At 52.6% G+C, this 18,039-nt stretch overlaps 1 protein-coding gene across 3 annotated transcripts; it reads right to left on the bottom strand.

Annotated features, from left to right (window-relative positions):
* Nucleotides 1-124: 124 nt before the first annotated feature.
* Nucleotides 125-12,633, bottom strand: tnxba (tenascin XBa). Of its 3 annotated transcripts, none has more exons than XM_060055271.1 (15): nucleotides 12,489-12,633; nucleotides 10,038-11,042; nucleotides 9,600-9,719; nucleotides 7,454-9,478; nucleotides 7,261-7,383; nucleotides 6,998-7,141; nucleotides 6,460-6,579; nucleotides 5,981-6,136; nucleotides 5,686-5,798; nucleotides 4,888-5,020; nucleotides 4,190-4,341; nucleotides 3,454-3,550; nucleotides 1,998-2,159; nucleotides 951-1,114; nucleotides 125-782 (listed from the first exon to the last, which is right to left on the bottom strand). In XM_060055271.1, the coding sequence occupies exons 2-15, from the start codon at nucleotides 10,936-10,938 to the stop codon at nucleotides 681-683; spliced, it is 4,512 nt and encodes a 1,503-aa protein (XP_059911254.1). In that variant the 5' UTR covers nucleotides 10,939-11,042; nucleotides 12,489-12,633; the 3' UTR covers nucleotides 125-680. The 3 variants fall into 3 exon arrangements, with proteins under 3 accessions (XP_059911254.1, XP_059911253.1, XP_059911255.1); XM_060055270.1 differs by having other exon boundaries at nucleotides 12,493-12,633; XM_060055272.1 differs by having other exon boundaries at nucleotides 10,044-11,042; nucleotides 12,493-12,633.
* Nucleotides 12,634-18,039: the final 5,406 nt, after the last annotated feature.

The following is an 18,039-nucleotide window of genomic DNA, read 5'->3' as shown; positions in this document are numbered from 1 at the left end:
ACGTCGATGTACCTCATTTGGACCTTTTGAAGGTCATTAAAACACCAGAGTTGATGGATGACTTGAGACGGTGTTTACAAGAGAACCAACGAGAACACACAACAAGGAGACGAGAAGCCCTGACGCCCAGAAACTCTTGTTTTTATTCATCACAATCTGCGATCCAGAGGACAAAATGAACTGCATCACAATGGGGTTGGGTGCTCATGGAAACACTTTCTACAACAATGTCACAAAGTATGTGTGGAGTTCGAGCCGGAACGAAACAGACAAAACACAGAGTGAAACATAAAATCAATGATAAAAAAAAAGACGTTTATCTTTTCTGTTTTGTAAAAAAAATAGTAACTGATGTTGACACAGCAAAAAGAAAGCAAAACAAACTTGGCATGCAGCTGTCAAAATACTGTTTAATATGCAGAAGGCGGACCTTAACCGTGTGTATAATGAGGGGAGGCGGAGCCTAACCATGTGTATTACGAGGGGAGGCGGAGCCTATCCATGTGTGAGGGAAAGAGGCAGAGCTTAACCATGTGTATTATGAGGGGAATAGGCGGAGCTTCACCAAATGTATTATGTGGGGAGGCGTAGCTTAATTGTGTATTATGAGGGGAAGAGGCGGAGCTTAACCATGTGAATTATGAGGGGAGGCGGACCTTAACCGCTAGTATCAGACGGCCTCAGCCTTGGGCAGTGGAGGGGGAGAAGGCGGCCGGTCGGATCTTCATCTCAGTGGAAGGTAGAGAAGAGTCTTTACCCTTCCAGTCGATCCACACCACGCCCTGACGGGAAGGAGAGACACAGAAGACGTCAGAGCGCTCCTAACGCTAACCCCTTCCTTAACCCTATCCCTGCTTGAACCCGACCAGACTCCACCCCCATCCTCTCTCCGTCTCCGCCCGGTTAGATCCAGCCCCCCCCCCCCCCCCCCGTTGGTGGACGAGGTGTACCTGGTTGTTGGAGCCGACGCCGTAGAGCCCGTTCAGGTTGGCCTTGTAGCAGTTCTTGTACCACCACCCCCCCATGTAGGCCCGGGCGCAGTGGATCCCCAGGGGGTCGGGGTCCTGGTCGTGGGTGGAGAACGGCCGGCCGTTGTGGTACTTCATGGAGTCCCCTGGGGACGGAGAGGGTTCAGCGAGACGGCAGTGAGGGAGTGAGGCCTCGGGTATTCTACACATCTCCTCCTGGTGCCCACGGACTAGCTCTAAACATCTGCTCAAGAGTAGCTTCCCCTCAAAAATAGCAGTTAGCATCATGTAGCATATTATCCTAGCTATCTCTGTTGTGTACGGGGAATGACCAGGCAAACAAATCTGTGTCAGTTCATCTAGATCCTGCATAGCTCCCCCCTTACCCTCCCACCCCTCTTAGGCACGCCTGGCACTTAAAAATAGTTCTCAGCATCGTGTAGCATCTTATCCCTGCTTTCTCGGTTGTATACGGGGAATGGGTTAACCTAGTGATGGTTAGTGCTTGGTACTTGGTTCTATGAACATCCTTACTGTACCCACAGAGATATATATATATTCTTCTCTTTCTTCTGACGAATCTACTTAGGCCTAAAACATTTTTTTGTTTGGTTTCGGTTTCCGACCGACCCTGTCAATTTATGTGCGACCTAAATTATTTTATGAGCTTTATAAAAAAAATATATATATATATATATATATATTCTTATATTTTTTCAGGCAAACTATAATTACGTTTTGGTACAGCACCTCTTCATTCTGTACAAGGATGAGCGAATTTTCTTGTTTTTAAATGAAAACAACCTACCTATCATTCGCTGCTGCTGAAAAAAAAAAAAAAAAATAAATAAATAAAATAAATTCCCTACCTACCCATGACCTCAACTGACAACCAACAGGAACCAAACTTATTTTTTTTAGGCGTTATTCTAATTCTCTTTGGGTGAAAGCGTCTGCCGAACGCCCCTGGAGGTGAGTGTGGACGAGCAGCTGTTTCCCAGCAGTGATCCAGATGTTTGTCGTCCCCACCTGCGGTGCCGGTGAACCCCGACAGCTGGAGGCTGTAGTGGTTCTCCTCCGAGGCCACGCTGAAGGTGGAGTAGTGGGCGTAGGCCGTCTCGTTCTCCGCCCGCAGCTCCACCCTCATGGCCATGGAGCCCGCCTGGGTCAGGTGGTGCAGGAGCTCGTTACCTGGTGGAGGCAAAGCCGCGTGGATCAAAGGTGGAGCAGAGGGAGTCACTAACAGTGTAATGTGGAGACACTAAAGGGTGGAGTCACTAACAGTGTAATGTGGAGACACTAAAGGGTGGAGTCACTAACAGTGTAATGTGGAGACACTGAAGGGTGGAGTAACTAACAGTGTAATGTGGAGACACTAAAGGGTGGAGTAACTAACAGTGTAATGTGGAGACACTAAAGGGTAGAGTAACTAACAGCGTAATTTCATGACCATAAGGGTGGAGTAACTAACAGTGTATTGTGGAGACACTAAAGGGTGGAGTAACTAACAGTATACTGACATAAGGGTGGAATAACTAACAGTGTAACGACCATACGGGTGGAGTAACTAACAGTGTAGCGACCATACGGGTGGAGTAACTAACATTGTGACGACCATACGGGTGGAGTAACTAACATTGTGACGACCATACGGGTGAAGTAACTAACATTGTGACGACCATACGGGTGGAGTAACTAACAGTGTAACGACCATACGGGTGGAGTAACTAACATTGTGACGACCATACGGGTGGAGTAACTAACATTGTGACGACCATACGGGTGGAGTAACTAACATTGTGACGACCGTGTAATGTGGAGACACTAAAGGGTGGAGTCACTAACAGTGTAATGTGGAGACACTGAAGGGTGGAGTAACTAACAGTGTAATGTGGAGACACTAAAGGGTGGAGTAACTAACAGTGTAATGTGGAGACACTAAAGGGTAGAGTAACTAACAGCGTAATTTCATGACCATAAGGGTGGAGTAACTAACAGTGTATTGTGGAGACACTAAAGGGTGGAGTAACTAACAGTATACTGACATAAGGGTGGAATAACTAACAGTGTAACGACCATACGGGTGGAGTAACTAACAGTGTAGCGACCATACGGGTGGAGTAACTAACATTGTGACGACCATACGGGTGGAGTAACTAACATTGTGACGACCATACGGGTGAAGTAACTAACATTGTGACGACCATACGGGTGGAGTAACTAACAGTGTAACAACCATACGGGTGGAGTAACTAACATTGTGACGACCATACGGGTGGAGTAACTAACATTGTGACGACCATACGGGTGGAGTAACTAACAGTGTAACGACCATACGGGTGGAGTAACTAACATTGTGACGACCATACGGGTGGAGTAACTAACATTGTGACGACCATACGGGTGGAGTAACTAACATTGTGACGACCATACGGGTGGAGTAACTAACATTGTGACGACCATACGGGTGTAGCTCTAGACGTACCGATCCAGAACTCCTGGCTGACGTTCCCAAAGCCCACCCTGTACTCGCTCCAGCTCCTGTAGAAGTCAGTGTTCCCGTTCATCCTCCGCTGGAACACCTGGGAGACAGACGGACAGGGGGGGAGGAGGGGGGGAGGGGGGGGGAGGGGGGGATAACGTGAGGACCAGAGGGGGAGGGGGGTGAGGATAGACAGGGGGTGAGGAGGGGGGTGAGGACCAGAGGGGGAGGGGGGTGAGGACCAGAGGGGGAGGGGGGTGAGGACCAGAGGGGGAGGGGGGTGAGGACAGACAGGGGGTGAGGAGGGGGTGAGGAGAGACCAGAGGGGGAGGGGGGTGAGGATAGACAGGAGGTGAGGAGGGGGGTGAGGAGAGACCAGAGGGGGAGGGGGGAGAGGAGGGGGGCAGATGGGGAGGGGGGTGAGGAGGGGGTGAGGACCAGAGGGGGAGGGGGGTGAGGACCAGAGGGAGAGGGGGGTGAGACCCAGGGGGTGAGGAGGGGGGAGGGGGGTGAGGAGGGGGGGGGGGGGGATGACAGAGACCCAGGGGGGTGAGGGGGGGTGAGGACCAGAGGGGGAGGGGGGTGAGACCCAGGGGGTGAGGAGGGGGGGGGACAGATGGGGAAGGGGGTGAGGAGGGGGACGACGACGACAGAGACCCAGGGGGGTGAGGGGGGGAGGGGGGTGAGGAGGGGGTGAGGACCAGAGGGGGAGGGGGGTGAGGAGCGGGTTCGGCCTCACCGTCCAGCCGCCGCCGTCGGTCTCCATGTCGCAGTAGACCCGCTGGGCTCCGCCCTCCCTCCCCTGGGGGTAGATGTCGGCCTCGCCCGACGGCCGCGCCCCGTTCTGCAGCTCCTCGGAGCAGTCCGCCGGGGACGGGAACCGCAGCGTCCCTGAGGCGGAGGAACCTCGTGAGCGGGGGGTCGTCACGCAACGAGGACGACACAGGGCGGGTTCTGGAGTTTACGTTCATATGAAGTTATTAAGCTCCTGCTCTCCTTCCAATCGGAGCCACAGCTGAGGCCACAACGACAAATAGGAGACCAGGATCGAGAACAGAGAAGAAATGTGTTTGATTTAGAAGGGAGGCCCAGGAGGTAGAGCCGCTTGGCTGGTAACAGGTGGGTTGCTGGTTGGATCCCCGGAGTGTCGAGGTGTCCCCGAGCGAGACACCTCACCCTGACTGCTCCTGACGGGCTGGCTGCCGCCCTGCTAATCGGCTCCGCCAGCGTTATGTGAATGTGAGTGTGAATGTTGGGCAGTATTTTAAAGCGCTTTGGGTGACCTATGGTTAGAAAAGCGCTGTATAAATGCAGTACATTTACCACTTAGTTAGTTATCGAGGCCATGGAAGAATCAGAATGTTGTGATGGCCTCGGCTGCCGGTCCCAGACCCAGTGGAACTCAGGCCCCGGAACATGAACACATCACTGTATTACCTGTTACAAACTCTGAGGTCACAACGGAGGTGTAGAGGCCGTCCCTCTCCCCCTGAACCAAGACCACGTAGCGGCTCACGGGCTGCAGCCTAGTGAGCCGGTACTCTGTGACGGTAGGGTCCAGGATCACCTCCTGAAACACACACCATCCTCCCATTAGGCTGGGTCACACAAGAGGTAGGAGGGGCTCCTACATGGTAGGTCCTACTATAGCTGAGACTCCTCCTCCTACATGGTAGGTCCTACTATAGCTGAGACTCCTCCTCCTACATGGTAGGTCCTACTATAGCTGAGACTCCTCCTCCTACATGGTAGGTCCTACTATAGCTGAGACTCCTCCTCCTACATGGTAGGTCCTACTATAGCTGAGACTCCTCCTACTACATGGTAGGTCCTACTATAGCTGTGACTCCTCCTACTACATGGTAGGTCCTACTATAGCTGTGACTCCCTACTACATGGTAGGTCCTACTATAGCTGTGACTCCTCTACACTACATGGTAGGTCCTACTATAGCTGTGACTCCTCCTACTACATGGTAGGTCTTCTTATAGCTGTGACTCCTCTACACTACATGGTAGGTCTTCTTATAGCTGTGACTCCTCTACACTACATGGTAGGTCCTACTATGGCTGCGTCTCCTCTACACTACATGGTAGGTCTTCTTATAGCTGTGTCTCCTCTACACTACATGGTAGGTCTTACTATAGCTGTGTCTCCTACTACTATCTGGTAGGTCTTCTTATAGCTGTGTCTCCTCTACACTACATGGTAGGCCCTCCTTTAGCCGGGCCTCACCTTGCTCTCCTCTCCTACTCCATGGTAGGTTATCCTGTAACGTTGGTAGGAGATGCTGGAAGTTTTCCACGTGATGACAGCAGAACGCGGGCCTACCGCGCTGGGCTTCACCGCTGGGGAGCACAATATGAAATGCAACAAGTAATAAAATGTACAACAATTCACAATATAGTAAAATCATAACACCGTTTCTACATCATTATAATACACAATACAGTAATATCATCATGTAGCCCACTATAATACAGTAGTAACATAGTAATGATACGATAGATAACGGACTCCAGTGACTCACTGCTGGCGGTGGTGAAGGTGGTGGAAACGGCTTGGCTCTGGAAGCTGTTCTTCTGGCTCAGAGCCTTCACCCTGTACACCGTCCCCCGCTGCAGAGCCCTCAGCTGGTGCTCCACGGCCCGGCCCGACACCATCACCGTCACCGTCACGTTAGGGACTGACGGGGGATCACTCAGAGTTCACAGAGACTCTGCATAGCCTCCCCCCTAACCCTCCCACCCCTCCTACTCACTTATTCTACGTTGTACGTCCTGACACTTAAGAACAGTACTTAGCTTTGTGCAGCATCGTTTCCTAGCTAGCATTCTTGTATACGGGAATGAGTATCCTAGCGATGTTAGTGCTTGGCACTTGGTTCCATGAGCATCCTTACTGTACCAACAGAGATATAGTGTTGTTTCTCAAATTCTTGTAAGTCGATTTTGATAAAAGAGTCTGCTCAGTGTCCTGAATGTATATTCAAAGGATCTCCAAACTCACTCTTGGCCGACTCGTAGCTGATGATGAAGCGATCCACTCTCCCCGGGCTCGGCGTCCACTGCAGCAGAGCTCTGGTGTCCGTCACATCCACCACTCTGAACTGCAACGGAGGGGCGGGCACTGCAGAGAGAGGATATAGATGGGGTCAATTCAACGTTCTCAAAGACCAAGACACACATCATGGTTGGCTTATGGTACCAGGCGACGCTGAACTATGTCTGGGCAAAGAGATTTGGTACCAGGTGAGGGTGTGCTATGTCTGGTACACTAGCTATGGTACCAGGTGAGGGCATACTATGTCTGGTACAGTAGCTTATGGTACCAGGTGAGGGTGTGCTGTGTCTGGTACACTAGCTATGGTTCCAGGTGAGGGTGTGCTGTGTCTGGTACACTAGCTATGGTTCCAGGTGAGGCTGTGCTATGTCTGCTGCAGTAGTTTATGGTAGCAGGTGAGGGTGTACTATGTACAGTAGCTTATGGTACCAGGTTAGGATATGCTATGTCTGCTCCAGGAGCAGGTTGAGGTGAACGTGTGTACCAGTGGTGATGTGGGATGTGAGGGCATCACTCTGGGCGTGTCCTTGGCTGGTTGTCACGGTGATGATGTAGGAGGACCCGGCACCCAAATGGGACAGGACAACATGGGAAGGCTGGAACTCCACCGCCTCAAAGCTGCTCTCGCCTGGCAGGATGAGACACACACAGAGGCTTCTATTGAATCAGGAACAGTGAACAGCCATGGAATGAGGGGTTTTGATATCGAGGTGGGTAATACTGAAGGAAGCAACAACTTTACCAAACCTGTAATAGAGTTGGTGTATGTGACCCTGAAGCCGGTGAAGGCGCTCTTCGGTTTAGACCAGGAGACCGTGACAGACGACTCGGTCACGTTGCTGAACACCATCTCCGTCGCCGGCTCAGGCCCTGAGGTAACATCAAGGCGTGTTAGCATGTGTGTGGCTTTATTTGAGTAACCCATGATGGAGACTTTTACCTGTAGTAATGGATGTCCTGTGGATCTTGGACCTTCTCCCAGAGGCTGTGCCGAATATCTGCAGGAGGTAGCGTGTGTTTGCCTGGAGGTGGTCGAAGTCCACCGCACGTACATTCCCAGGAAGAACCAGGGAGATTCTCTGCTCCTCTGCTTTTCCTCTGGAGCCGGTGGCTTTAGCCGAAGAAGCCGTTGCGTCCGTGTTTTCCTTCAGCGCCTGCCCTGCCGTCATGTTCTTTGAGGCGGTGGTTGCCATGTCGTCAATGCCCGGTTGTCCGTCCGCTGCCTCTTCGTCTACTGTTCCCTCAGCCTCCATCCTCTGCTCTCTCCTGATCACAGTAAAGTTCTTGAACATCCCCGCTGGAGCCGACCATGTGAGGGTGAAGCTGTACGAGGACACGTCGGAGACCTTCACAGAACCCAGACCCCCTCCGGATTTCCTGCTTGTGTGCTGTTGTGTTGCCGTATCCCCGGTTACCTGGACGAGCGTCTCCTTAGCGGACGCCTCTCCATGTTCTACACTGGTCACGTTCACTGAAGTCTGGCTCTTCTGTGTACCTTTTGCTTTCCCGGAGCCAACCTTGCTTGTCTGAGTTTTGGCAGCCTTTCCATCCCTGTGTGACTTGATCACCTCTGTATGGTTGGCTGTGGGCGTGGGCTTGTCTTTGGCGCTCAGTGTAGCGTTGTTTGTAGAAGACTTTGTAACCAAAAACGGATCGACTGGAGTGTCTTTGGTTGACTTTGCATCAGCAGACTGATTGACTAAAGTTGTCAAATCACTTGTCAAAACTGAAGTTGCAGACTTGTCTTTGGTGATCGTTGTTGTACCCCTGCCTGTCGCAGGCTTTGTGACTCTAGACTGAGTAGTCCTAACCTCTGTAAGAATGGTAGTTTCTGTGTTAGGCTTCAAATCGCTCAATGTTTTAAGTGAAGTCTTCTGACTGACCGAAGTTGTTGGCTTGTCTTTGCTGTCAGTGGTACCAGTGGTTTTCACCGTTTTGGATGCGGTTGAAACCACTGTTTTAACACCACTTGAATGGGTTTTAACTGTAGTTATATGATCGACTGCAGACACTTGCTTATCTTTGCCTGTTGTGTTACCACCAGTGGCGTTTTTTGTTGCCGTGGAGAGCACTGTTTTAGCCACTGTGAGAGCAGGCTTAATATCACTTGTATGTGTTTTGACTGAGGTTATCTGATCGACAGCCGACACTTGCTTTTCTTTGCCTGTTGTGTTACCACCAGCAACTTTTTTTGTTGCCGTGGAGAGCACTGTTTTAGCCAATGTGAGGGCAGGCTTAACATCACTTGAAAGTGTTTTCACTGAAGTAGTCTGCTTGTCTTTACCGGCAGTGGTTCTACTTAAAATAGCTTTCCCAGAGCTGATCTTGGTCATTTGAGTCTTTTTGTTATCAACAGTCTGCACCACATGTGAATTGTTAACACTCCCGGTTTTGACCTCTTTAATCAGTGTATGGGCAGATGATTGGGTGACATCTTTCTCAGCCAGTGTGGAAGGATGTAGGGACTTCTTCACGTCAGATGTTTCAATGGCCTTGGTCAAAAGAGTCTGAACTTTGGCAGTACCATTGGTCACTTCCTGAGCCCCCAATGTCACATTGGTCTGTGGCTGGTCTTGCAGCTGGCCAGCGGTAGCATGTGCGTTAGCCATGACCCCTTCTTTCATCATCACCTGTTTGGCTTCAGATTTGGGTGAGAGTTCTCTGCTGGCCAGGGCTGTAGTTCTCCCTTCACGGGCCTCCTCCTGCTTCCTGCCCTTGTGTTTCAGAAGAACCTGACCCACGGTCAGCTGCACAGACTTTCTGGCGCTTGCAGAGTCTTTGGTATTTATTTTGACAGCGGTAGTCTCTTGTCTTGCTTGGGTTTTCACTGTGCTCACCTTCCCAGGTGTGGCCAGAGTTAGAGTCTGCTCTTTTTTCTGAGAAAGCGTTTGCTCTGCCTTTGTGTTCTTGTCCTGGGGTATCTTCACCATCTCTACGTTCGTCTTGACCTTCCCTTTGTCCCCTTCTGAAATATAACAACAGCAACTGAGTTTGAGGAATGCGTGAACCATTTTCACTGTGATGACTTTAAAAAACAATTAACTTAATATTTCAGGGTTTTATTGCGAAGCCAGTTACGGACTCACTTGTTTCACAGTTGACTCCAGGAGCACACCTACTGCAGTCAGGGCCTTGGAACCCCACCGAACACACACATCTCCCCATCTCACATTCACCATTTCCATTACATTCGTTTGGACACTTCCCTGGATGGAAAGAAAAGAAGACAAGCAGCACATGAGTATTTAAAGTGACAATGATCAGAATTAAGAAAACACCAACGCAAACATGTTTTCTCTTTACTTGCTATGTTTGCGGCCGGTCAACAACCAGCATCCTGAGCCAACACGCTAGTCATGTCACAACTCATTCCCTTTATTTACCTTTTTACAAATGCAGTAGATCATTTTACTTTGCTTAAATATAATAATATATTAGTAAATCTTACACATTATGACTTTAAAAGCGAACACATGCAAAACATTCATGAAGAAAGCGTGTGTTAAAGAGGACTCCATCCGTACGTTGACCTTTCAGAGCGGTCATCTCCTTCTCCAGTCGCTCTACACGTATCCTCAGAGCCTCCATCTCAGCCTGGCAGCTCTCGGAGCAGCCTGCAGGCACAAGGCTGATCTTATGGGTCACCACCAGGGGAGAGCCAGGCTTCAGCTTCACCTCCTGCTTCGTGGTGTGGACGCCGTCACACCTCTCGCTGGTCCCGGCGTCCTTCGGCCCACTGGTCACCGCGGGCGTTTTGATGGCTTTGGCAGACCTCACATTACTGGTTGAGGTCTGATTGACTGAGGTCGTCGGCCTGTCCTTGCTGGCTGGTTTAGTTATTATAAGGCCGGGCTTCTCTGTGACGGCCTCGCTTGAAGGTGTGTGCGTCGACTGAACTCCCTGAAAGACGGTTGGGCCGGAAATGCTGATTGCAGGAGATTTGATCGAGGTGGTTTGATTTGTTGAAGCTGTAGGCTTGTCTTTAGCGGTTTTGGTGGCACCATCTGTGACAGCAGCAACAAGTTTGTTTTTAATGATTTTGACATCACGAGTGGGAGGAGTTCTGGTCTTATTAATGGCGTGCTTGTCCTTAATGGCCGCTGGCAGTGTCTTTGGTGAGGTTGAAGGGAGGGCGTGGCTTAACGCGGACGCTTTCTTCACCTTCGTGGTCTTTGTCCCGTTGACCACCACAGGTTTCTGCTTGACCATCAGGGGGGTGGGAGTCGTTTGGTCTGCTACATTTGGCTTTGGGGAGGCCAGAGTGGTCTGTTTGGCAAGAGCGGGAATGTATTTCAGGATAGAAGGGGTGACAGTGGCATCGGATTTGATCGTGTCACTTCCCGTGGAGTTCCTCTTCTCGTTGGCTGGGGTGTGACGGGCGGGGACAGAAGTGATGAGCAGGACAAGACAGAGAGAGAGCAGCATTTTGAAACAGAAGCAGAAATCCTCTGGAGGCCTCGGGTATATGAACACAAGGACAAGTTCCGTCCAGTATACGTCCTCTGTGAAACAGCAAGCGGGAGTCTTTCCTAGAGGAGAATTCAGAAAGAAAGAAAAGTCAAACTTGGTGGAAGCAGACGGTTTCATTTCAGAAAAGTCATTTTTTTGTGAACCACCCAGCTCTCGGCGTATACAGAGCCCCCATTCACTACTGACCTCACCGACCACATCATCCACGCCACCACTGACACACTCTCTTGATTAACCCATCTCAGCAGATCTAACTCGACTCACCTTAACCCTAACCCTACTAACCCCCCTCACTCTAACCCTACTAACCTTAACCCAACTAACCCTACTCCTAATTACCTCCCAGCGGATTCATGGTTGAGGCCCAGGTTAAAGGCAGGTTTAGACTGAAGTTTAGACTCATTAGGAAATCTATTTATCCTGTTTATAATTTCCCATTCGGTAATCAAAGCTTTTAGGGCCACCAAGCACAATGATATCTTCACTCAAACATCCGGTGACATTCATCGCTCGTGGACCGCTAGACAAACACCCCTCGTGTGTTTCCAATAGCGACCACTGTGCATCGATTCACCGGCGATATTGGAGTGAGGAAAGTAAATCTCCATAGAGCGGCGGTTTGAGCAGGAAGGAGAGAGGGCTGTAGGGTCTGTAGAGAGGCCCAACAGAGCCCTCCTGTATCAGCAGAGCACACTGCCTCTTTCACCCACATAACCCCCTCACACATCCACAACTCACCGAGGAGGCAAGCCGTCCATCAGGTGGAGACTGGATACTCCTGTACATTCACACTACTCTACTGTACTGTGTATGGATGCTACCTCAACTAGATCCCAACGGGTGCATTGGGAATGCGGTAATGGGATGTATGGATGAATGGGTTTAATCAACTCATTTCGGTCAATGCATGTCAATACATTAACTTTTTAACCATAGCTTTAACCTTTTTATTTAAATATTTTAAATATTATTTTGGGGCTTAGTCATATCCAACATTTTGCAATTGTATTATATGTAGTTTCCTTCAATTAAGTCATTCAATGCTATTCAATTCATTATTCAAATGGGAATTACTGAAAATGTAAATTTAAATTTGTACACAATCTAACGCATAGGACATGACAAAATACACATGCACATTGAAGTACAGTATGGGTACCAGAGTAATACCACAGTAATAAACAGTAATTCAACATTTTGACCACAGTAATCCCACAGTAATACCCCAGTAATACCCCAGTAATACCAGAGTAATACCACAGTAGTACCACAGTAATATCACAGTAATATCACAGCAATAGATAGTAATACCACAGTTTAACCACAGTTTTACCGCAGTAGTACCACAGCAATGCAAGTTATAGCACAGTAATACACAGGTTTACCACAGTAGTACACTGTTGTACCCCAGTAACACCACAGCAAAACAAGTTTTACCACAATAATACCCAGTAATACACAGCTTTACCCCAGTAATAGCAGAAACATGCGTGAGAACGGCTGACCTACTGGGACGTGGAGGCTCTAGGTGTGGCGGTCTGCTCCCTCCATGGACTGAAGCTCACTGAGACCCGCTGGAGCCGAGGGGAGAAGAGCAGCGGAGAGGAGAACCTGAACGTGTGCTCTCACTGAAGACCCCCCACCACCTCCACCTCCCTCATCACCTCCACCTCCCCCACCACCTCCACCTCCCCCACCACCTCCACCTCCCCCACCACCTCCACCTCCCCCACCACCTCCACCTCCCCTCATCACCTCCACCTCCCCCATCACCTCCACCTCCCCCACCACCTCCCCCACCACCTCCCCCACCACCTCCACCTCCCCCACCACCTCCACCTCCCCTCATCACCTCCTCTTACCCCACCACCTCCACCTCCCTCATCACCTCCACCTCCCCCCACCACCTCCACCTCCCTCATCACCTCCACCTCCCCCACCACCTCCACCTCCCCCACCACCTCCACCTCCCCTCATCACCTCCTCTTACCTCATCACCTCCTCTTACCCCACCACCTCCTCATACCCCACCACCTCCACCTCCCTCATCACCTCCACCTCCCCCACCACCTCCACCTACCCCACCACCTCCACCTCCCCTCATCACCTCCTCTTACCTCATCACCTCCTCTTACCCCACCACCTCCTCATACCCCACCACCTCCACCTCCCCCACCACCTCCACCTCCCCCACCACCTCCACCTCCCCCACCACCTCCACCTCCCCTAATCACCTCCACCTCCCCTCACCACCTCCACCTGCCCCACCACCTCCTCTTACCCCACCACCTCCACCTCCCCCACCACCTCCACCTCCCTCATCACCTCCACCTCCCCTCATCACCTCCACCTCCCCTCATCACCTCCTCTTACCCCACCACCTCCACCTCCCCCACCACCTCCACCTCCCTCATCACCTCCACCTCCCCTCATCACCTCCACCTCCCCTCATCACCTCCTCTTACCCCACCACCTCCACCTCCCCTCATCACCTCCACCTCCCTCATCACCTCCACCTCCCCCACCACCTCCACCTCCCCTCATCACCTCCACCTCCCCCACCACCTCCACCTACCCCACCACCTCCACCTCCCCTCATCACCTCCTCTTACCTCATCACCTCCTCTTACCCCACCACCTCCTCTTACCCCACCACCTCCTCATACCCCACCACCTCCACCTCCCCCACCACCTCCACCTCCCCCACCACCTCCACCTCCCCCACCACCTCCTCTTACCCCACCACCTCCTCTTACCCCACCACCTCCTCTTACCCCACCACCTCCACCTCCCCCACCACCTCCACCTCCCTCATCACCTCCACCTCCCCTCATCACCTCCTCTTACCCCACCACCTCCACCTCCCCTCATCACCTCCACCTCCCTCATCACCTCCACCTCCCCCACCACCTCCACCTCCCCTCATCACCTCCACCTCCCCCACCACCTCCACCTACCCCACCACCTCCACCTCCCCTCATCACCTCCTCTTACCTCATCACCTCCTCTTACCCCACCACCTCCTCTTACCCCACCACCTCCTCATACCCCACCACCTCCACCTCCCCCACCACCTCCACCTCCCCCACCACCTCCACCTCCCCCACCACCTCCTCTTACCCCACCACCTCCTCTTACCCCACCACCTCCTCTTACCCCACCACCTCCACCTCCCCCACCACCTCCACCTCCCCCACCACCTCCACCTCCCTCATCACCTCCACCTCCCCCACCACCTCCACCTCCCTCATCACCTCCACCTCCCCCACCGCCTCCACCTCCCCTCATCACCTCCACCTCCCCCACCACCTCCACCTACCCCACCACCTCCACCTCCCTCATCACCTCCTCTTACCTCACCACCTCCTCATACCCCACCACCTCCACCTCCCTCATCACCTCCACCTCCCCCACCACCTCCACCTCCCTCATCACCTCCACCTCCCCCACCACCTCCACCTCCCCCACCACCTCCACCTCCCCCACCACCTCCACCTCCCCCACCACCTCCTCTACCCCACCACCTCCTCTTACCCCACCACCTCCTCTTACCCCACCACCTCCACCTCCCCCACCACCTCCACCTCCCCTCATCACCTCCACCTCCCCCACCACCTCCACCTCCCTCATCACCTCCACCTCCCCCACCACCTCCACCTCCCCCACCACCTCCACCTCCCTCATCACCTCCACCTCCCCCACCACCTCCACCTCCCCCACCACCTCCACCTCCCTCATCACCTCCACCTCCCCTCATCACCTCCACCTCCCCCACCACCTCCACCTACCCCACCACCTCCACCTCCCCTCATCACCTCCTCTTACCTCATCACCTCCTCTTACCCCATCACCTCCTCTTACCCCACCACCTCCTCTTACCCCACCACCTCCTCATACCCCACCACCTCCACCTCCCCCACCACCTCCACCTACCCCACCACCTCCACCTCCCCTCATCACCTCCTCTTACCTCACCACCTCCTCATACCCCACCACCTCCACCTCCCTCATCACCTCCACCTCCCCCACCACCTCCACCTCCCTCATCACCTCCACCTCCCCCACCACCTCCACCTCCCCCACCACCTCCACCTCCCCCACCACCTCCACCTCCCCCACCACCTCCTCTTACCCCACCACCTCCTCTTACCCCACCACCTCCTCTTACCCCACCACCTCCACCTCCCCCACCACCTCCACCTCCCCTCATCACCTCCACCTCCCCCACCACCTCCACCTCCCTCATCACCTCCACCTCCCCCACCACCTCCACCTCCCCCACCACCTCCACCTCCCCCACCACCTCCACCTCCCCCACCACCTCCTCTTACCCCACCACCTCCTCTTACCCCACCACCTCCTCTTACCCCACCACCTCCACCTCCCCCACCACCTCCACCTCCCCTCATCACCTCCACCTCCCCCACCACCTCCACCTCCCCCACCACCTCCACCTCCCCCACCACCTCCACCTCCCTCATCACCTCCACCTCCCCCACCACCTCCACCTCCCCCACCACCTCCACCTACCCCACCACCTCCACCTCCCCTCATCACCTCCTCTTACCTCATCACCTCCTCTTACCCCACCACCTCCTCATACCCCACCACCTCCACCTCCCCCACCACCTCCTCTTACCCCACCACCTCCACCTCCCCTCATCACCTCCACCTCCCCTCATCACCTCCTCTTACCCCACCACCTCCACCTCCCCTCATCACCTCCTCTTACCCAATCACCTCCTCTTACCCCATCACCTCCACTTACCCCATCACCTCCATCACCACCACCCTCCCCCATCACCTCCACTTACCCCATCACCTCCATCACCACCACCCTCCCCCCTCACCTCCTCTTACTCCATCACCTCCTCTTACCCCACCACCTCCACCTCCCCTCATCACCTCCACCTCCCCTCATCACCTCCTCTTACCCCATCACCTCCTCTTACCCCACCACCTCCTCTTACCCCACCACCTCCTCTTACCCCATCACCTCCACTTACCCCATCACCTCCATCACCACCACCCTCCCCCCTCACCTCCTCTTACTCCATCACCTCCTCTTACCCCACCACCTCCTCTTACCCCACCACCTCCTCTTACCCCATCACCTCCACTTACCCCATCACCTCCATCTACCCCATCACCACCCCCCTCCCCCCTCACCTCCTCTTATCCCATCACCTCCTCTTACACCATCACCTCCTCATACTCCACCACCTCCTCATACTCCACCAACTCCTCTTACTCCATCACCTCCTCTTACCCCACCAGTATAATTAATCTATTGTGATTATTACATTAAAAAGGGGGAGTCAACATCACCCAGGTTATAAGAAGGGGGTTAAAAATGTGCTGATGTGTCTTTGTCACAAAACACAACCTTAGTTAAAGCAGACATATTTAGTTAAGCAGACAACCCTAGTTAAAGCAGCCATGCCTCGTTAAGGCAGACATCCCTCGTTAAGGCAGACATCCCTCATTAAAGCAGACATCCCTCGTTAAAGCGGACATCCCTAGCTAAGGCAGACCAGACATCCATAGTTAAAGCAGGCCTGCCTAGTTAAGGCAGAGATCCCTAGTTAAAGCGGATCTCCCTAGTTAAGCCATACCTGCCTAGATAAAGCAGACATCCATAGTTAAAGCAGGTCTCCCTAGTTAAGGAAGACATCCCTAGTTCAAGCAGATCTCCCTAGTTAAGGCGGACCTCCCTAGTTAAGGCAGATCTCCCTAGTTAAGGCCGACATCCCTAGTTAAGACAGATCTACCTAGTTAAGCAGACATCCTTGACGCCTAGTCGACCTCTGGTTGAATGCAGCCCCCTCAGAGGTCCGGTTCATCTGACTACGTATAGTTTAACACTGCGTGTATTCAGCCCTGATTCTGGGAGACAGGGCCCTCTCTCCAGATGAATGGGGGGTCTGTGTGCGCTAATGCGATGTGGCTACGTGGGAGTTATGTAAGGAACCAAATATCAGTCAAGGACTGCTGTGTGAGGACACCCGGCACCAACCTTCTGGGAACCACATGAAGACAAGTCAGCGGGACAGCGTCCACACAAACACACACCAGCAACACGTCCCTGAACCTAACCATTCATGTGCCTGTTTATGTTTCAGACGCGCAGGTACAAGTACACAGGTCCACACCAACATGCAACCATCCATAATAAGATCATTTATTTACATGCTATCGTTGTCTGCAGCCTAATGATCCCTCTCCACGGAGGTTGAAGAGACTCCTCATTCATGAGAGACACCAGGGTTCTCCACCTTCCATGTGAAGCCAGGGACATACATGTGGTCCGATTAGTGTCATATGGCGGTGATGGGGGACTTCAATGGAACCACCCCTCTGGCACGGACCATGTGGTCTTCCTTTGGTGTTGATGATGGACAAGATGACCTCACAGGAAGGAACACCTCTAAAGGCATATCATTGGAGTCTGAACTCAAAGATGGGTGGTCTCCCTGGCATCGCTGCCCCTGTCTGGCAGCAATGTACCGCTCAGCCTGACTTACTCTCTGATCCAGGATCACTGGTACTACCTCAGTCCTCATATACTGATCCAGGATCAGTGATACTACCCCAGTCTTCCTCTCTGATCCAGGATCACTGGTACTACCTCAGTCCTCATATACTGATCCAGGATCAGTGATGCTACCCCAGTCTTACTCTCTGATCCAGGATCACTGATACTGCCTCAGTCCTCATATACTGATCCAGGATCAGTGATACTACCCCAGTCTTACTCTCTGATCCAGGATCACTGATACTGCCTCAGTCCTCATATACTGATCCAGGATCAGTGATACTACCCCAGTCTTACTCTCTGATCCAGGATCACTGGTACTGCCTCAGTCCTCATATACTGATCCAGGATCAGTGATACTACCCCAGTCTTACTCTCTGATCCAGGATCACTGGTACTGCCTCAGTCCTCATATACTGATCCAGGATCAGTGATGCTACCCCAGTCTTACTCTCTGATCCAGGATCACTGATACTGCCTCAGTCTTACTTCAGTCTCTGATCCAGGATCAGTGATATTCC

This window comes from Gadus macrocephalus, chromosome 6, assembly GCF_031168955.1.
Source record: "Gadus macrocephalus chromosome 6, ASM3116895v1".
NCBI classification, from domain to species: Eukaryota; Metazoa; Chordata; class Actinopteri; order Gadiformes; family Gadidae; genus Gadus; species Gadus macrocephalus.
The sequence above is the reverse complement of the archived record's forward strand: the minus strand, read 5'-3'. Positions and strand labels throughout refer to the sequence as shown.